This window comes from Octodon degus, unplaced genomic scaffold (assembly GCF_000260255.1).
Source record: "Octodon degus isolate 3935 unplaced genomic scaffold, OctDeg1.0 scaffold00083, whole genome shotgun sequence".
Classification (NCBI taxonomy): domain Eukaryota; kingdom Metazoa; phylum Chordata; class Mammalia; order Rodentia; family Octodontidae; genus Octodon; species Octodon degus.
The window spans coordinates 5537477-5559412 of record NW_004524659.1 but is presented as its reverse complement, the minus strand read 5'-3'; the positions used below and the strand labels follow the sequence as shown (position 1 = coordinate 5559412).

At 39.1% G+C, this 21936-nt stretch overlaps 1 protein-coding gene across 1 annotated transcript in view; it reads right to left on the bottom strand.

Moving 5' to 3' along the window:
- Positions 1-19130, bottom strand: part of LOC101583148 (putative ATP-dependent RNA helicase TDRD12) — a 57402-nt gene extending 38272 nt beyond the window's left edge. The window contains exons 1-8 of the mRNA XM_023721661.1: positions 19107-19130; positions 16515-16673; positions 12938-13074; positions 11092-11211; positions 9381-9436; positions 8003-8088; positions 2954-3140; positions 1936-2028 (exon numbers count right to left, since the gene is read on the bottom strand). Of these exons, the coding sequence (XP_023577429.1) occupies positions 1936-2028; positions 2954-3140; positions 8003-8088; positions 9381-9436; positions 11092-11211; positions 12938-13074; positions 16515-16673; positions 19107-19130 (862 nt within the window). The remainder of the gene's footprint in view (positions 1-1935; positions 2029-2953; positions 3141-8002; positions 8089-9380; positions 9437-11091; positions 11212-12937; positions 13075-16514; positions 16674-19106) is intronic.
- Between the last annotated feature and the right edge of the window lie 2806 nt (positions 19131-21936).

Sequence of the window (21936 nt, the reverse complement as noted above, 5' to 3'; positions counted from 1 at the left end):
TCTAGACCTGCCTGAACTGAGCCAGACCCTATCTCAAGGAAAACAAAACAGAACCAATTAGAACTTTAACAATATGAAACAGTCATCAGGTTACTGGATTGAGTGGTACATATTTACAGTCCCAGCTACTCAGAAGGCTAAGAATTCAACCCTTCAGCCTAAGAATTTGAGGCCAACCTAGGCAACAGAGCAAAGTCCCATCTCAAAAATAAAAAGCAAACATCTTGGAAATCAACTCAGAGATATAAAATGAAAAGAGTTATTTATTTTTGTATTTTTAGGGAAGAGTCTACAGGGTGTTCAGGATCTCACTACTAGATTGGACTTATAGTGATATGCCTATTTACAGCCTCCCAAGAGCTGGGATTACAGGTGTGTGCCACCAAGCCCAGTCTCAATTGCCATCTCAGCACACCCTGGGGGCAGGGCCGACATAGCAGGCCCAGGGATTGAACCCCTGGGCCCTGTGCCTGTTTGCAGGCATTTTAATTGGCTGCACTATTTGGCTAACCCTTGTAAAGGGTTATTTAAAAGGTTAAGAGAACTGGATGACAGATGAAGAATCTTTGACTAGACGAGACTCAGTCCAGCAGTAATCCCAAGTAGAAGTTTGTATTAGTATAGATTCCTTGTTTTCGAACTATTTATAAGAAGATATAAATGTACACAGACATACATACACACAAGCTTCTGGTTTTCAGTACACAGATATAAAATACACAAATGTATATGTACACATGCATATATACACATAGACACACATACACAATCCCTAGCTCCATTCACTATTAGTGCCTGGGAACAACGGCACCCCAGCAGCAAAAAACACACCCTGTTTGAAACCTTGGCTTGAAACTGCCATTCTCCATAAAAGAAGTCAAGGCAATCTGGAGAAACTATTGATTTCAGGGTTGCAGAAAGCTCAGTAATAAATCATTTGTTTACCATGAGGCCTGGGTTCAGTCCTTAGAATCACAAAAGAAAACAGAGCAATTTTACTGAAATGATGGTTATAAACTTCACAAGAGCAGAGACTTTGGTCCTTCCCTGATAAGCCTCTAGAACAGAGCCTGACACACAGCTGTATTACATAAATACATGAGTAAGTGAATGTGGATGTGGGGTGTTAGAACTTGTCTGTCATATAAATCAAGACAGTTCTGGGTTTATAGGCACATGCCAGCACCCCGGGCTATTATCTCCAAATTTTAAAAAATTTATTTATTTGTATTCTATTGAGTCTGAATCTTTTTTTTTTTTTTTTTTGAGCCAGGGTCTTACCATGTAGTGCAGACTAGGGCCTTGAATTCATTTATGTAGCCAAGGCTGGCCTCAAACTCATGCAAATCCTCCTGCCTCAGCCTCCTAAGTGCCAGGATTGCAGGCATGTGCCATTACACCTGGAGAATCTGAATCATTTTAGACGCTAATAATTTATATGACACAGCACTCTTTTATCCCTAATTTATATTTCATCATTCACCTATCTTTCTTCCCATCTTCCCCTTCCTTTTTTTCTTTTCTTTCTTTTTTTTTTTTTTTTTAAATGGGTCTTGCCATATTTTCCAGGCTGGCCCTGAGTTCCTAAACTCAAATGATTCTCTTGCTTTCACCTGCCAAATACCTGGGACTACAGGTATGTAGCACTACATATACTCATAAGCTTGTTATGCTCCTTACATCATAAAATCTCTAACCACAGATTGCAAGGTTAATGATCACTGTCAGCATTTTATCATAAATGAGTTCCATTAAATTAAGAAAAAAAGACCAGGGGAGAAAATTACCATGGTTCTTTTAAATAGTTATCTTTATAATCCCTAGACTGTTAAGGGGCTCCAGGTATAGTTCAGTGATAGCTCATGTGAGGTCTGTGTTCAGTCTCTGGCACCAAAATAAATGAATGAATCAATGAATCAAACTAGCAGGACTCACCCAGTACTGCAGCAGCTGGACCAAGGTCACCACCAACACCCCTGTACCATGTGCGCTGGAGAGACTGTGCCAAAGAATCTAAATCATGTGAATATGAAAGCACAAATTTAAAAATTAAACCATGAAATAAAAAGCAAAACAAAAAGGTGAATTTGTTGATATAGTTCTGCTCCTGCTTTACTATGAACTTAAAGCCCTAACAAGAGGGCAGCAGCATGTGAGGGGACTAAAACTGGGAAGCAGAGAGGAACATTTAAAACTGTTTTTTTGTGGTCCATGACACTCTTCTCATACTTTCATGCTAAGATCATTTGCAATAAATAGCTCTAAGTGTATAAAAACCAAGTCAGGTATGGTGGTGCATACCTATAATCCCAGGCTTAGGGAGGCTGAGGCAGGAGGATTGCCAGTTCAAGGCCAGCTTAGGCTAGATAGTGAATTCAAGGCCAATCTAAACTACATGGTAAAATCCTATCTCAAAAAACCCACAAGTAAATAAACAACTCTAAATATTGAAAATTCTACTTTGTTAAAACTTTAAATTACAAACAATAAAACTTCTAAAACTATACTTCAACGTTAAAAAAATTGAGAATTGTTTTTTCCTGGTTTCATAAAAACAAACTGTAGGCTAGGGAGATAGCCTGGAGGCATAAGAGCCTGCCTGGCAAGTGCAAAGTCCTAAGTTTGATCCCCAGCACTGCATGCCATGCCAGCACAGGTACGAGGCATGGTGGTGCACACCTCTAATCTCAGCACTGGGGACATTGAGACAGTAGGATCACTACGAGTCTGAACTGCATAGCAAGACCCTGTATCAAAAAAAAAAAAAAAAAAAAACATGCAGGAGATTTAGATTCATAAAATCTGTCACAGGCTTATCAAAATTAAACTTTAATTGTTAAGCAGCGTTCAAGCCTCTGTCTCCATATAGGAAAAAGTTTATATACCTATCAAAAAACTAATATTAAAAATAAAACAATTTAAAGGACATACATATTGGTGAGGATCCACTCACTTTTTGTTCCTTGAAAATCTTTTCTTTGCAAAAGCATTGGCCAAAGAGTAAGTGCTGGATTGAGTTTGCTGGAAAAGGATTCTGACTTTATATTGAATCTTGCTTTCTCCAAATCAAAGAATTTGTTCTTTGCGGATGATACATAACAGGCAAAGTTCTTTGCAACTAGATCATCATTAACACAAATCTGCAAAAAGTTAAAACATTTCATAGATGAGCATGGTCAAAGGACTGTAAATATTCCAAACTAAATCTCCAAATTTCAATCTTCAGAAAAAACTGCTTTATATAACACAGTCAGATAAAACTACATTTCTTAACTGCTTCTCTGGTAACAGTGAAATAAATACTTATCATCATCTTTCCTACTGATGAAATGGCAAGTCCCTGTATGAAATAGAGAGAAACATCTTGCTAATGATACAGCAACCTCATAGAACCTGGTCAGGCAAAGATCTGGGGGAGACACTAACCAAACCAGGAAAAACTGAAAAATCAGATTCTATCAAATCTTAAAACTTCTCTTCAAAAGAGAAGAAATGGAGTGAAAAAAAATTTAGATCAAGTATCTGTATAGACTATATCCAGAATAAATAACTCTCAGAAGTCAGTAAAAAGAAAACAAGATGGTGGAAAAAACAGGCAAAAAGCCTAAGTGAACACTTCATAGCAGATATATGAAGTCAAAAAATAAGGTGTCATCTGTCATTCAACAAATGCAAATCTAATACACAGAGAGACACCACTACACACCTACTGGAATGACCACACAGGAGTTACAGTGCTGTAACTCCAGCACTCAAGAAGCTGAGGCAAAAGGATCCAAAGTTCAAGGGAACCCTGGGCTACACAACAAAATGAAGGCTGATCTAGAGTAAACAGTGAGACCCTGTTTTGAGCCTCTAAAAGCAAGACAAAGAGGATGTTTCATGCACTGCTGATAATATAAAATAGTCAACCACTTTGGAAAACAGTATGGCAGTTTAATACCTACAATACTAACTAGAAGTTGGGCTCCTAAGTGTTTACTCAAAAGAAACAAAGATATAGATCCATAAGAAAACTTACATGTGAATATTTGCAATAGCCCCTAATTGACCACAAATCAAATACATATCAAGAATGGATAAATACATTCTGGTATATTCACACAAAGGAAAGTTCTTCTTTTATACACACGTACACACACACATATATAAAAAATATGTGTATAACCCAACATAAGATTGTCACTGTTTCATAGAAATCTTCAATGACCTTTAAATAAGGGTTCATCTAATATAAATTATATAGTCCTGCATAACTATCACATTGAGAGCTCTTTATTGTTCATCTGGGAGCATACTGCAACTTCTCTTGCCTTTTGAATTATGCTCTTTGTTATTTCCTATATGCTACTTCTGGAGGTATTAAAATATTTCAAGTTTGTATAACTAGAAAAACCTTACTTTTAGTTTTCAAAGGTATGTTTGCTAAGTATAAAGTTCAAACAGGACAGATCTTTTTTTTTTTTCAGTCCTGTAATTAGTCTAGTTTCTTACATACTTGGTCCTTTTTTTTTCTTTCTAATGTGGAATAAGATGCTATTTAATTTTGTTCTTCTATAGCTATTTTTTATGTATATGCTTTAATGATTTTTTTCTTTACAATAAGTTTTGTACAATTTCATTTTTGTTTATCTTGGTATGATTTTACTTAAATTTCTTGTGCAAAAAGTTCATTTTTCTTGGAATTGCAGTATTGTAAGTTGAACTAAATTCAGAAATTTTAAATCTTTAAGTATTTATTGCCTACTCCTTTCTACTTTGAGGATTCTAGTTATTTAAGTTTCTTGGTTTTGATACAGTGAACTATTATGACTAATCTGTAAATTCTTTCTTCATTTTTATTTTGGACAATTTTTATTGTTATATTCATTTATGTTTGTAAATAATTTACTTTCAATTTGCAATCTATTAAAAATTTTTAAAAAACAAAAAAACCCAAAATTGATTATTATTAATGCTACAAAAAAAAGGAAAGTTCTTGACAATAAGAGGAGTAAACCACTGATACATGCGGCAAAAGGGATATATCTAATTTTGCTGTATGAAAGGAGCCCAGGCCAAAAAATAAGAACACCCTAAGACATACCTTTTGGGAGACAGAAAAGGACTGTAGGCCCTAATAATCTGGTAATTATAACCTATGCATCCCTTGATAAGTTCTTGCTCAGCCAAGCATAGACCTCCTTATATTCCACACTGCAATAAATGTAATTCATCCAGCCAAGATGGTGAGAAAGAGGGACCTAATTTTTGAATAGAGGAAACCAAGTCGATACAAAATTTACTTTAGAGGAGATGTTTTACAAAAATAGTTCTATGGTCAAAACATTGCAGTATTTTTTTTTTCCTAATATGCACAATAAGCAGTGAAGAGACACAGATAAAGTCACCCAGGATCTAAGAAATCCAAAATGCAGTATAAATAAGGTCAAATGAACTTATTACAAAGGAACAACATAATCACACTGAGAGAGTGGGAAAGAGAACAGCTAATCTGAACAATTTTGCAAACAGTATTTTGGCTGTACAATGTAAGACTATAGAAAAATTTCTTTTTCATAGGAATCAGATTAGCAATTTTGAAATTATGTGAATACTAGGATCAAGCAAATAAACACAAGAGGATTTCTTACTATCAGAAAAAAGGTGTGACAAATAAGGAAAAATGGGTCAGAATGGACACTGGTTAAAGAGGGGGATCAAACTCTGGGTACAGGCACAGATAGCAGTGTGATCTAAAGTGTAACTCTTTCTGTTGAAAGCCTTGTGTGCCATGATATTTTACAGCAGCAAGCACATGCATTGCTCTCATCTTATACTCCTCAAAAAAAGGAGCCAGAGTTTCTTGGAGAAGTGGATGGTTCCAGGGCCAGGGCTAGAAATGACGAAATGATCCCATGACACCAGAAAGTAGGGAGGGTTAAAAATTGATGGGGCACCTTAAAAGATCATGCAAGCCACTGTGAGAATATTGCTTTTTTTTTTTTTTTTTTTTTCCTGTATTTAGGGCAGGGTCTACAGGGTCTCACTGCATAGACCGAACTCATAGTGATCCTCCTGTTTACAGCCTCCCAAGTGCTGGGATTACAGGTGTGTGCCTCCATGCCCAGTCTCAATTGCTGCCTCAGTGTGCCCCAGGGACACGATCTCTTGGTCCCTGCATCTGCCTAAACAGGCGCTTTGATCCGCTGAGCTATTTGGCCAGCACTAAGAAAATTCCTAAAGGCCCAAATCTGAGTGAGACAATAATAGCAATGGATCACAGATCGGAACCTCCCCAAATAAAACCACCAAACTCCATACTAATATAAAGTGGTGAATAACTTAATAGAGGAAAAATAAATGGAGGAGACAGGTCTTTGTAACAAAAAATTCCAATTAATAACACAAAAGAATTGATGGAAACAGGCCAACACTACAGTACTAACATTTTTGCTGTATTTGTTCATGACAATGTCTTGCTATGTAATTTAATCTTGCCTTAAACTCACTGTACAGTCCAAGCTAGCTTCAAACTCACAGTAGTTCTCCTACATCAGCCTTTTGAGTGCTGGACCATGCCCAGCCACAGTACTAACTTTCAAAAGCAAGAACCATCAATAGATATTTGCATAATATGTCTCCCTATAAATAATTTCAAAAGAAAAAACAGCAGCTTTAAACAGGAAAGACCTGGCAATACTACAATAACCAAATCATCAACTTAAATAATCACTAGCAGTTAGATATATTCCCAGCAAGAACATCCTACAGGGGGCATCCTCACTTCTGGGGCATTCCTGAGAAAATGCACTGCCACAACTAATCACAAGCAAACATCAGGTATGGGCAACTTGAGCAGCATCCCAAAGAGAAGCCAGAACTTTCAGAAGTATAAAGCCATGAAAGGTGAGGGAAGACTGAGGGCTGCAGCAGACCAGAGAAGACAAAGAAGACATAAAACTGTCTCCTTTGTTGTCCGGCTGCTGTCTCTGAAGGGCACTGCAAGGAACAGTCAGAAACAAAAATGGGGTTCTGGGTCAGCTCCTAGACTAGAAAAAAGAAAAGTATCAGGGAAACTGGTAAGTTCACATAAGGTCTGAGAATTTTTAAAAACAGTATTTTATCAATGTTCACTTTCTGGTCTTGATGACTGTGCTGATTCCATAAATCTACATTAGGAGAATTTATAATGTACATAAATCACACACAAATCTCCACATTCCTTCTACATCTATATTAGTCCAAAATTATTTCAAAACAAACAAAAATGTTCAAATCCCTAGGAGGAAACAAGGGGTGTAAGTTCATTGGTAGAGTTGTATGTTTAGCATGTGTGAGGTCCTGAATTCCATCCCTGCCACAGAAAAGGAAGGGAGGGAGGGAGTCCCTTTGTGGATTCTGGGCACCCCTAGGTCTGTGTCCTGCGCACAGAGCTGTTCCTTGTAGTGCCCTTCAGAGACAGCAGCCAGCATGATATAGCAGCCAAGCAGAAGGCAGGAGACTGCTCTCATGTCTTATCCCTTTTCTACACTTACTGATAGCTGAATTCTGCACAGTGAGCATAAATTACAACGAGAAAAGTCTCAAAAAGCAAGGAGCCACAGCAAATGAATCTACAGAAATAACGTCTTATAAGAAAACATTTCATGCTCACCACCACATGAGTAATTTCTTATTCATTACTGAAATCTCACCCTGGTAAAATGCTCAAGTAATTTTTAAAGTAATCAAAAGACAGAAACAGAACTGTGGCTAGCTTATGATCTAAGCCAGACCTTGATATGCTAAAATAATTTCTGGCCTGGAATTATGGCACACACCTGTAATCCCAGCACCAATAGTCTGAGGCCAAAGGACTGTGAGTCTGAGGCCAGTTTAGGCTACATAATATGTTCAATGATATTCTAAACTACACAGACTGTCTCAAAAAAATTATGCTATGTAAATTATACTGTTTTCTGGGATTTACTGTATTAAAGAAAAATTTAAGATAATAATTTAAAAATATAATTTTACTTACTTTTACATTTTTTATTGTTACATAAAGGTAAACCTCAAAAGTATCACTTTCCACAGCACATAATTTGGCCTGCACCTGCGTAGCTGCTAAAAGGCATAAATAAAACACAAATGAGCTGACATTAAATGCATACTTGAAGCAATTACAATTATTCCCCAGCCTCTACAAACAAACCACTTATAAGCAACCAGTGCCAAAATGGCCTAAGCAGGATGGCTCCCAGAATAAAGGCAGCAGGCATGAGCGAGCCACACAAAAGACTCCTGACTGGAGTGAGCTGCATATCTTTTGTTCCCATCTACAGGGTCCTCCTGCAACCCTCATATAACCTCCTCAAGTACTTTCCTAGGTTCTATCTTCTCAAATCCTTCCAATGAAGTGTTCCATCTTCCTCTAATACCCTGTGGAGCAGACTTCTTGGCTACACTATCCAAGACTCAGGGACCCAAACAGCAGCTCCAATTGTGAGCATCTATTATGTGCTATGTCAAGTCATTTTTATACCACATTTACTTTTACTTGTACCCTGTGAGGTAAGAACTGTTACCGTCATTTTACAGGTGAAGAGGCTAAGCTCAGAGAAAGTTAAGTGCCTTGTTGAAGGCTGTAGAAAAGGAAATGGGGAGAATTCAACTCCAGGCAATCTGCTTCCTCTAAACCAGTAACAGTGCACCTTTTACAGCTTTCAATGGTAACAAACAGCACACTGACGTGTGGGCACCAGGTTCACCACCACTGCTCTAAACAATATTCCTATTTTGTATCACCCCTTAAAGAGCATACAAGGGCTCAAAATGCTATTCAGTGACATTCTGTAACCTTCACATCTCCTATGTGCAAAGCATTGGGTTTTTCCTTTACCCAGACAATGGAAGGCCAGGAAAAACCAGGTACCCAGAGGCACTCCAGGCACTTTACATCCACTTAGAGGATGGTCTCTACTAGAGGATGGGACAGGTGCAAGGAAAGAAACTATATTTTATGGTCACTTACATAAAATAAAGCACCTTAAATAGCCAAATAGCCTATAAATATTAAACTAGCAATAATGATTATATGACTCTTGATTATTTTAAAAAGTCAGCTTATCAACATACTTAGCTCAATAAAAGATTCAATGTATTTTGTATTGCTGAAATTTTTAAGGGGCAAGGATTATTATTCTGTAGGGGTATATCCACAAGAACAGCCTCTTTCTAATTTCAGCTGTCAACTGCTAATATTCTCATCCACCTACGAGGTCTCAAAGGTTGTTAAAGAAACCCATATGACAAAGGCCTTTGCAGGCACATTTCAAGCCCCCTTGCTGACAGAAGGGTAAATCACCGCAGGTGTTGGTTCAAAGCAGGCTACAAAGAATACAACACAATGGCCTTACCTTTCAGGACACTCTGAAAGTATTGGATAGCAGCACTGTCCCACTTCTTTGCAGGTCTGAAATAGAAAACAGATTCAACTTCACTAACTAAAAATTTAAGGCTTACATAGGATCATTCTGTAAACCATTCATTGGATATGTCCCATATTAAATACCAAGCATATGATGTTGATAAGGGAGCCAACCCACATTCCTACATCTCCTGCACACTGCCGGGACACACAGCAGAGAGGCCCCAGTCAAATGATCTATGCCCCAAACCACAGCATAATCTGTCCCAGTGCTATTAGTCCCAATTACTGGTGACAAATTTGTCTCCCTAACATAATCTCCTTGGGGCAGAGATCCTGAGACTGCCAGGCCCAGCCCAGCACACTCTGGCTAAACCAGCAGCATCAGAGGTGGTCGGGGAAAGCTGCCATCATCCTATACTAGTTTTCACTCTGCTGACATGCACCCCTATGCCATTTCCCACTTGATCTCCACCAGCTTGCTCTTTCTACATCTTATCAGATGTGATTAAACTACAATGAATATTTAATTTTTAAAACTGCATTACAGTAAAAGATACATTACCAAATATGGGGGAGGGAGTATCTATGTATATCTTTCCATATCTATGTACCTTATGTAGATATAAAATTACTCGTCTATATAACCATTTTAGAATACTAAATTGGGCTGGGAAGATAGCTCAGTGGCATAAGCGCCTGCCTGACAAGTGCAAGGTCCCAAGTTCAATCCCTGGTACTGCAAAAATAAAATACTAAATTATTATATATTACATAATTAGATTATTTTCAAAATTATTCTATTATTTTTTATTTTGTGTAAATGTGCCAAGTGGTTTGAAAACAAAAGAGATGGCCATCAGGAAAGAATGATTAAGTATGACAATTACATTCATCTACAAAAAAAAGACTGGAAAACTAAAAGGAGAGGGATGTGTATTGGTAAGGGGCTTCAACAGATACACATTATTAAACTAATTTTAAAAGGACAGCATGTTCTAATTTTCATTAAAAGTCCCAACACATAAAATGTGTGCAATGGCACTAACAAAGGTCTGGAAGTTCAGGAATGTAACAGTCTACACCTCCCAGGAGAAAGACAGTCTGTAGAACAGTGTATTAAAGTTGTGTTTTTTGACACAGGATCTTGCCACATAGTTCAGACTGGCCTTGAATTCACTATATGAGTTCAGGCTGGCCTGGAACTTGTGGTGATCTTCTTACCTCAGCCTCCCAAGTGCTGGGATTCAGGTGTGTACCATCATGCCTAGCTGTTTTGTTTTTGAGATGGGATTTTGCTATGTTACCCAATCTGGCCCTGAACTCTTGAGCTCAACTCATTCTTCTGACTCAGCCTCCAGAGTTGCTAGGACTACAAGTATGTACCACAGCACCTGGCTAATAAACTTTTGGTCTATGATCCTAAGTTTTGCTTTCCTAGACAGTTAAATTTATTGCTTCATAAGTTTTTAGAAAAGATAAATATCACAGTGCTCAGGCCCTCCTCCAAACCTTCAAACATAGCCTCTGAAGCTGAGGCTAACCCATGAAATTCTGCTGCACAGCCAGGCTGGACCAATAAGGACTCAGAAGCTACGTCCTGCAAAACAAACTCAGCATTTCCACAGGGAACTAATTTCAAATAAACATCATGCATTTAACACTTTAATGATTTAAACTACTTAAAAAGCTATACTTACACAATTACAGCATTGTCTTCACAGAAATCAATATGTAATGTAACAGGTTTTGTGCAATAGAGCCTGAATTTTTTCGCCCTATAGGGAAGCTGCATAAAAGATTCTCCTGCAACTCGGATGCTTGAAAGTGAAAGGGAGACAGTTTTATTATAAATAAAATTACACACGATATATTCATTTCATTTAAAGTATGTCTATATAGTCAATATACCTAACAGAAACAATTCTTTTTGTTTCAAATTTAGCTATCAACAGTGTGTGAAGACACTTGGACTAGGGCAATGATGGTGAATCTTGCCACAGCAGACTGTTTGTATCACTGAAAGCTCTAAAAGGTTCGCCATCACTGCACTAGAGGCTAAAGACTGCTTAAGTGGAAAATATCTCACTCTTTGTACATAAAGCATAGATATACATATATAGTGCATAAGCAGATGTTAAATATTTTTGTGGTATTAACATTCCACAGCATAGAAACAGGAGTTCAGGGGAAAAAGGTCTAGTGAGGATCCCAAGGTTGAGAAACACTGGATATGAGCAAACCTGTGAAGAAAATTTTGTATAAGATTTTTAATGATCAATTCCACTATTGGACTAGAATTATAAAAGTTTCTGTAAATTAAAAAAGTGTCTCTAAAAAATAAAAAATATAAGTTTCTCATGCTCACTTCAGCAGCACAAATACTAAAAAAGTCTGTGTATAAACTGATGTTTCAATAATAAATTATTGCCATCTTGGCACAAAAGACCCAAAGGTCAGATTTGACAAATAAGTTCTAGATTCTTATTCTATTCCATTCTTATTCCATTCAGGCAAATGACCATGGTAAGATGATTTTATTTTGTTTGTTTGGATTTTTTTTTTTCAGAACCTTATGCTTGTCAGGCAGGAGCTGTGCTACTGAGCTATCTCCTCAGCCCCTAAGATATTACTTTAACCCTGGATCCCACATGCCTTGCAACTATCAGAGCAACTGCAGCTTTCTATCTCAGTGTATGGTTTTCTTGCCCCAAACATGCTAATCTTAAAGTGCCAAACACAAAGATAAAAGCTATCCAACATTAAGCAAAATAGAAATTTTTAACAATTATAAAGGTGCAGAATTACAACCTGGAAAACCATCTCCATTTTCCTTAAATATCTGTAAATTCCCAATGGCTGACAAGCCCTTCTACCATGAAGATTAAGACACCTCTCTTATTGGTATTGTCTACTTGGCATTGTTCCTTCTTTAGTGAAGAACTGTCCTATTTATTAAGCTGACAACTTCTTACTCTGGGAAGGTAAACTATAGCTATCCTGAACAACCTGTGCTAATGTTTTCTAGTAACTGATGTGTGGTCCCAGAAACAGTTAAGGCTGCCCCATGGGCATCTACTTATAGACTCATTCTGAACTATGTTCATGTTGTTTGTGGTGGCCACACCCACATGTATTATGAAGCATAGTCAGGACTGCATACTCTGCTTTCAGCAACCTAGGCTTGGCCAGCAACGTTTCCACTAGTGCCTTTTTGGGGGCCATGCTGAGGAAACTGCCAGCCAGACCCCAGGACACCTGGCTAAAGAACCCAGGACAGAAGGACCAGGACCTGACCTGTCTTTTCCACAAGAAAAGTGATAAAGGGTCAGAGTTGTCCTCTGAGCCTCAATCTGACCATTTGCTCTTCTAATCAGTAGATACAGAACTGGAATTTGCAAACACTCTCTTCTTAAAGCTGAGGAATTCCTGTTTCCTCTTTTTTCAAAAGGGAACAATCTCTATATCGCCTTAGAAACTGATATTCTCCTTGTCCTGACATCTGTCTCCTTGAAGATTATAAGGCAAAATAAACAACAGACATACTTTTTAGATTTTACTGGAATGTACTTGGCAAAATCCACAAGGAAACACCTGGCCAGGTAATGGTCTGCTGAAGGTATGATTGATTGAATAACAGCCCTGCACCAGGACTTTAGCTCCTGACAATAGACTACACAAACCTACAAAGGAAAGAGAAAGGGTTTATTTTTTAAATTCCCTGCTACAATCCTCAATGCCTGTCAGAGAAAAGAACTCCAAGAACATAGTTTACTTGCATTCTGCTCCACTGTTTTTTGTTTTTACTATAGTAGTTTCCTCTTTTTCAGTTTAACCCACCTGCAGATAACTACAGTCTGAAAATATTGATGGAAAACTCCAGAAATAAGCAATTCATAAGTTCTAAGTTGGGCTCTGTTCTGAGAAGTAGGAAATTCACCATCTCACCTCATGAGGTGATTATGAGGATGTGACTTTAGGGCTCTATGTGATATTTGGTCCTGCTTTGGCTTTTTCGCCTTCTCACTGCTTTATGGCTGCTGTGAGGAGAGCAGCTGTGCTCTACCATGGCCCTCCAATCATATTTCTGTTTCACACAGATCTAAAAGCAATGGACCTGGCTGAGTTTGGACTGAAACCTCTGATCCACAAGCCTAAAGAAACCCTTTCTCCTTTAGGCTGGTTTATATCAAGACATTTTTATGTCACATAACGTAAAACTATCACAAATAGGTGGTCATAAGAGTTTTATTACTGTTAATCTCTTACCATGACTAATTTATAAATTAAACTTTATCATATCTCATATACAGTTTAGGCATTAACGGGGGGTTGTGGAACATATCCCCCACAGGTATTATTACAGACTATTGTAAATTACTTTTGACTCCTCCTTAACTAGGGACAACTTTTAGAAAGTGCAATTTAAATTAAAGAAAAACTTTATTTATTTGGTACAGGGTCTCACCACACAGTTCAGACTTGCAGTGATCTTCCTGACTCAGCCTCCCCAGTGCTGGGATTACAGGCATGATCCACCATACCTGGCTTTGGTGGCTGGCACAGCATGCGGTACCAGGGATAAAACCCAGGTCCTTGCATTTGCCAAGCAGGTATTTGACTGCCAAGCTCTCTCTTCAGCCAAAAAAGTACAATTTTAAGAATGCATTAAGCAGGGGCTAGGGAGATGGCTCAGTAGAATAAGCACTTCCCTGGCAAGTGCAAGGGTCTGAGTTAAATCCTTGGTTCTGTAAAAAAAAAAAAAAAAAAAAAAAAAAGGAATGCATTAAGCAGGCTGGGAATACAGTTCAATGGCACAAGGTACAGCATCTATAATTCCAGCACTATTGGAAGCTAAGGTAGAAGGATCACAAGTTCAACCCCTGCATGGGAAACTTATTGACTTAAAAGACATCATCTTAAAATAGAAAATTAAAAAAGGCTGAATGTGTAGCTCAGTGGGAAGGCCCTGGATCCAATCCCCAGTACTACAAATAAACATGAGTAATAACAAAACCTACTCATTGAATGAATGACTAAATAAATGTCTGTGGTTTCCTCTTACAGGGAACCATCCTGCTTAAGTGACAGCCATTGGCATCCTGAATAGATGACAGGACTACCAGGTCACAGCCAACTCAACTGGCAATCCAGCAGACCACACAATGACTACAGGCTCTCAAAGCCACCCAGTAGGGGGTAGCTGTACCCAAGCAGAGAAGAGGCCCACCAGCAGATTCCAGACCTCAGGAATGGATACTTGAAAATGCAGTGAGAGCCACACTGCAAGGGATAGGCTGAGAACCTCACATAATTCAACGCCCAAATGACTTAAGAGAAATCCTGACAAAGGATGAAGACTATTTAATGCTAAAATCAAAGCAAGTTGTAGGACTGTTTTGAATAGTTAATAACTCATATACCAGTAAAACTTTGAAATTGGGTTACACCAGGGCTTCTACAAGCCAGAAAAGGAACAATTTACACAACAAGAACAGTGACTATAACTGATCAATATATTAAAAATCCATCAAGATCAAAATGGTACCTAAAAATTAAAAAAAAAAATGAGGCTGTGGACATGTTGTAACAGAACACTTGTCTAGCATGCAGGAGGCCCTAGTTTCAATCCTCAGCAACTCAAGAAAAAGAAGGGAGGAAAGAGACACCTCTGAACACCTGTACAAACATTTAGGCACAAAGCATTATATTGAAGATATCTAAGAAAAAAAATCAAGTAATTTTTAAATATTGACATTATAAACTTAACTGCTGAAGTCCTAATAACTGCCATCTTAGTAACTGTATGGATTTTAATAAATCAGAGAAAGTTCTACACAGAATCACCCCAGCCCATGAATGCAGAAAGAACAAGAGAAATCCCCATGATGCAAGCACGAATGAAAGCTGACTGGGCAGCAGTGGTCAATGAAAGGAGAGATCAGCACATAAATACTTACAGGCAATTTCCAAAGTGCACAGGAGGTGAGGCAGTCACCATCCAAATTCACTGGCCACAGAGATGTTATCTCCCAATTTAATGCCATATTATAAAGCTCAAAGAGCAAACATTCTTAGGGGAAAAGGTGACCCTAAACCTACTAGAATTTTATATTTAATTGTATTTAAATATCAATCCATAGAAAATACAGAAGATAGAGGAAAAGGTTAAACTATCACCACAAGATAGCAATCAAGCTATTTAAAATGTGAAATATCTTAAAGGGTGAGATGTGGTAGAACATTCTATAATTCTAGAACTCTGGGAGCCTGAGGTAGGAAGATCACAAGTTCAGGCTTGGCAGAGCAACATAGAACTTACTTAGCAAGACTCTGTCCCAAAATTTAAAAAGTGCTGAGTATATAGCGCAGTATGAAGGTCCTAGGTTTGATCCCCAATATCACACACACATTAAAAAAATAAACTGTTATTAATTATGATTTGAGGAGTACAAATCCAAATGTTTTCTAGTTTTTCATATTGTATAAGTCTTTTCCCATGGGCTGGGGATATAGCTCACCAGCTTAAGTGCCTGCCTGGAAGGCACAAGGTACTGAGTTCAATTCCTCTAACCAAAAAACAAACAAACAAACAAACAAACAAACAAACAAAAAAACAAAGCAAAAAGCAATCTTCTCATTACATTATCCCAAAAAATTCAAACTCTAAGAAACAGCTGACCTGTAAGGAATAATGAACAATGGGAGATGGACACTCCAAGAATGAAAAGAGGGGCTATGGTATGAAATAAGGCAAATAAATAAAGCAGTGTGAGTTGCAAAAGCCATGAGCAATTAAGAGACCCCAGAGTAAAACCACAGCCCTCACTGCTGAAATCTCTACCCAGTGTTGGATTCAGGATTGTCTCCTAGCTCCCAGCCCCAGAAGGATGGCACCTGGACTTAAATGATATACTATCTCCTATTGCACCATGAGTCTTGCACAACAATCCTGCCTTCCTAGAACTGGCCTGAATCTTGTGTAACCCATCAAACCTAACACCAGGCAATGATTATAAGCAACTAAAATATTCCAAAGGCTTTAATCACCTTAGGAACCAAAATATTATACATTTTGAGCAGTGTTTCAAGGCATGGTGATTAAAGCACATTTGATACATACTTGCCCTTCTTCCAAAATCGATGGTTTTATTTCTGTATTTTGATGCATGCTGTTATAGAAGTCATTCATGGCACTATTTAGTTTTTGATAGTCGACTTCATGATCTAAAAATGGACTGCATCCTTTTATAGCAACCCAAAAGCAATCTGGATCTTCAATCTACAAAAATCATTTAAAAGTAGAACAACAAAACAATAAACTTACAGTCACAGTAAGTATTTCTAATTTGTGATCTAACAAATTCTTTTTTTTTTGAATCAGAAATCAAACTCAGTACTTCAAGCTAGCCAGACAACTGCCATGCCACTGAGCTATATTCCTGGCCCTACTAATAAGTTCTTGAAAAGTATATTGTTCTTAAAGGGTCAGATTAAAGATGAAATTCCAAAGCATGTAAGCAATAATATGCAATTAATTCTCAATTTCATATTATGATAAAGCAAACAGGGCCCTTGAATTATATTTTTAAATTTTAAAAAATCTTTGCTTGGTACAGGGTCTAGATACACAGCTAGGACTCAGAAATCCTCCTGTCTCAGCCTCCCCAGTGCTGGGATTACAGGTATGCGCCACCACACAGGGTTTCAGTGGGGCAGGGCATGCCCGGGGCTCCAGGGCTGGCATGGTATGTAGGAGCAGGGACTGAACTCTGGTCCTTGCCCTTGCCAGGCAGGTGCTAAGATTGCCAAGCTATCTCCCCATTCCTTTAAAAATTTTTTTTTTATTTGTATCTATTTATGAGTAAAATTCAGCCATTGAATTCAGGTATATAAAGGCTATCTTTAGTTCAGAAATAAATGTTGGGCTCTGAAACCCAGAGACTATGTATCCAAGGCTCCATAGCCAGCAGGTAATCAAGTGTGGTACAGATACCCATCTTTTCTTATAGTTTAGTTCAATTTGCGAAGACACTGGGGCTCTAGATGTGTCTGTCTGGTACCTGCCTGGCCAATTTGTCTAGAGGTATGTCTCCCCATTCCCGATCTTCTATTTTTTAAAATGTCTATTATATCTATTAGGTTCAGTACAGCTTTTGATCTTTCCATAAGAATGAAAAACATATGAATACATTTACATTCTGCTCATACCTTTAAAAATAGATAAAATACATAGTATTCCCTACTAGAAGAGGGAGGAGTGGAATAGGACAGAATAAGAAATCTCTGTGAATGTATCTTGTGATATGCTATTATTAGAACTCAAGATTCTCAGCTGGGCATGGTGGTGCATGCCTGTGATCCCAGTACTTGGGAGGCTGAAGCAGGAGGAACACCTCGAGTTTGAGGTCAGCCTGGGCCTCATAGTGAGTTCAAGGACAGCATGAAGTACATAGTGAAACCCTGCCTCAACAAAACAAAACAGAAAAGATATTCTCAGCAAGGTATGGTGGTACTTTATTACAATCCTCACACTCAGGAGGCTGAGACAGGAATACAGATGTTTGCATTAGTATTTTTTATAGTCCTCTGAATGTTTGAACATTTTAAGGTTTTAGAAATAAGAAAAACGATTTTGAGGACTTCCAGGGCACCTGAAAACTAAGGAGAGAAAAATCAGAAATGGAGAAGCATGGAAGGGGAGCCCCTATCCTGATAAGAAGTCCCCTTCACAAGCTGGCAGAGCACAAATTGCTTCGGTGAGATTCTAAGGAGAGAAGACACAATCCTACAGTGACTGGCTTCATTATTTTCGTAAAGACTCACGTTAAATCGTCCTCAGAATTTTAACTTTTCAAGGTTAAACAATACTCATATACACACACACGTTACTTTTTGTTACCCACTGTTGGACATTTGGGAATTATTTTATCCATGTAAAGGCTAGGTGGATAACCACAAGTGGTATCTGTACCACACTTGATGAAATGCTCCTACTTAGGACAGACAATTTGCCCAGAGGGTGGGCTGGGTTGTAGTTTGAAGAAGCGGAAGATCAGAGTCAATGTGGTAAAAAAAAAAAAAAAAAAAAAAGGATTCCTGAGGCCCACGTGAGAGAAAAGAGGTTCCCAACCACCAGGCAGAGTCAAGCTCCTCTGGCCAAGGGCCTTGTCTTTTTTAGAGAAACCTGGCTACCCTACTTAGGATGGATTGGCAACATCTGACGTGGTTGAAGAGGCACTTGTTTGCTAATTGGATCCCGAAGCCCTAAAATCTCAGGGCAAACCCTCCAATTAGAGAGTGGAGTTTTTAAAAAGTTTGTTCATTTTTGTGAGGAGAAATTACATAGAACAGGATGGTATTTAAAATCTCTCCATTTGCTATTTTCTTTCCTCTTCTCAGCTCATGAAATCATGTATGATTTCAAAGTAATTTATATTCCCTTTTTCCCAGTAACCCAGGCCCAGTCATTTGCCATCTGTAAATACCGTCCTCCAAGCAGGACAGGTTCCCAGGCCACTACTGAGCATAACTGGTTGCAAAGACCTAAAAGCAGCCACCCACGGCCACTGCGAACACTCACACTGCCCGGTACAGGACAGTGTGAGAGGGCAGAGCGGGAGGCAGAGACCTAGCTGGGCTCGCTGCAGGGGGAGGACTGGTCACCGGGAAGCGGTTCAGCCCAACTCGCGCGGCTCAGGAAGGCGGGTCTCACCTTCAGCACCAGGACCTCCAGCATCCTGCCCCGCGCAGGCCGCCCTCTGCGCCCTCCGTCGTCCTCGAGGGGCGCCCACCTGGAGGTCCTGGGGCCGCGGCTCCCAGAAAGCAACGGAGGGGAACTGACGGTCCCTTTGAACAGGTTAGTCAGACGGCAGGCGACTCTCTGGCCTTCAGAGGCCCTGCGCGTGTGGAAAGAAGCGAAGCGCGCCTCTCGCCTTCGTCCTTGTCGTCCCACGGCGCCACGTACAGCGGAGCGGTGCCCGACGGTTGACGTCCACGTGACGTGCACGCAGGCGCAGTGCGGATACGGAAGCCGCGAGGTCCGCGGCGGCGGCGATCTCGAAGGATCTTTTGTTTTCGCGGTGTGAGATCGTGGAATTCTGAGAACCGCTCAATTTTTTGGGTGGGGAAACAGGCTCGGTTAGAAAAATGTGTAAGTTTAGAAAAGTCAGTGCTTTGTCAATGAAAATAAGCGTTGGGGTCTTTTCCAGAAGGCGGGCAGGGGGCGATGTTGGCTGAAGCTCTCCCCCTCCCGCGTGCGCGCGCTCAAGCAGTAACGTCACGAGGACCTTCCGCCACCCCAGAAGCAGCAAGTCAGGTACTTGTGAAGGGCGGCCCCATCACAAAATAAAATTGAACAATAGAAAGGTCTGGGGATCTTGTTTAGAGTGAAGGCCCTGGGTAGCAGCTTTAGCATCATATCTGCCACCACGTGGAGGGCGGGGGAGAAATTCCACAAGGTTCTATAAATATATGCTTAATATTTGAAACAAAGAGCCACTAGCTTTGGTTTGAGTTCCAGAATCTTTGTTGGGTTAAATATAAATCAATGTTCGAGGTGTAAAAATGTAGTTTGCCCGATGAGTATACACAGTGACAATTGCTAATTGAAACCTAACTGAAATCTAATGAAGGCCAACTGACAACAAAAGCCTCATGAAGAAAATGTACCTTGGAAACATAAAAGATTTTGAATGCAAAAGGGCACAACTCAGAGTGATCCAGAATTCAAAGACTGACTTTAACTTTTGAGTACTACATATCTTTGTGAAGATCTGCGTCTAACTCAGGAAATCCTACTGGTGAAAAACCTCCTGTACTCCTCAAATGAGCAGCATTTCGCAGTATATACAGTATAACATAGAGCTGTTAGCTACATAATAAAAAAGAAAATTAGGATTAAGAATGCTCTTTCAACTCAGACATCAAATTGGAGTACACAGGCTCACCAAAAATTTAGCATGATGTGAGAAATAAATATTGATGCCTTTGTAAAGATACTTAGATGCTTCCTGGAATTATCCTCATGTTCAGGGAAATCTTTACCTCGGGTTGAAAATTCTTAGAATGACTTAAAATGCACTTGGCTGAGTGTTTTTTAATCTAGACAATAAGAAAAATTCAATCTCACCTTAAAATGCACAGCAGTATTAACCCTCATATTTTGATCTGTCTTTAAACTGGGTATCATTGAATATTTTTATATGTATTTATGAAGTGCTAAATAAATGTTATTATCTTAAAAAAAATACAGCCAGGTGTGGTGGCGCAGGCCTGCAATCTCAACACTCAGGAGGCTGAGGCAGAAGGATCATTACAAGTTTGAGACCAGCCTGGGCTGCAAAGTGACCTCAAGGTCAGCCTGAACTGCATAGTGAAACTGTCTCAAAGAGACAAAATAATAGTAATAATAATAATGTAAAAAATACATACTTAATAAATATCTCAGGCCAGTGGTTCAGATATAGTAAGGGTAGGACTACCAGAAGAAAGTGCTGCTGCAGAATACATGAAGTTCACTTGTTGCTAATTAGGCCCTCCCACATCCACATCAAATTAGGGCACTGACATGACCAGCTCACCTGAAAGCTGCAGGTGGAGACCATGACATCTGATTTAATGAGGTCCCAGAGCTAGTTCCCAAGTCCCAAAGACAGAAAATAGAGCCTTCTGAAGGGCAGTGCCAAAGCACAAAATGCTTACACTTTGGTTCGGGATTTAAAATGTGATTTCTGGTGGATGTTTAAGTCCAGGTCAACAAGATTTCAGCACAAGCGCACCTTGTTGGTCTCAGTGAAAATAACAGATAGCCAGGGTTGTTACTGGCACATGGCCACCTTTATGTATTTTGGTGTAAGTGTACGCTAAGCAACCAAAGACTGCTGTGAACACAGGCAGGATAGGGGCCTGAGGACTGCCACCAGTGTACAGTGGCTGGGGGCTGCAAGAGCAGCTACACAGATGGACTATAGATTAACAGCTGAAAAAAAGATGTTTAACCCAGTCCTCAGTTCTGTGTCTCTTCTTCAGGCTGCCCAAATCTCAAGTGAGACCTCCCAGTCTGAATTGCTGACAAGACACCTTTTCCCAGATCATAGTGTGAGACATTTATAGCATTTAACTTGATCCCTTTATGCTAGAATATGATATTTTTGCAAACTTTTCTTTTACATTATGGGCTAGAGAAAATAAAATATTTGTACATCACATTGACATGAGTTGTGCTTCCTTTAATTGGAGCTTACTGCACTGAAACTCAACAGATGCATTATTTTTCATGTAACTTGTACTAAACCATACTTTCAAGAGATATTTCTCTGTTTTACAAACCTGTAGCTATTGACCCCTCCTCTCATGTTCTTTCTTTATTCTTTTTGGCTTTTTTTCCCATAATTTTATTGATAGACAAATAGCAATGAGACAGTTTCAAACCAAATTGGTAGGAAAGTTTCAATAATCAACACATTGCATACATTCCTCCCAGTGGTTAATTGCTGTACAAGATGCGGACTTGTGGGGCTGGTGAGATGGCTCAGTGGTCTAAA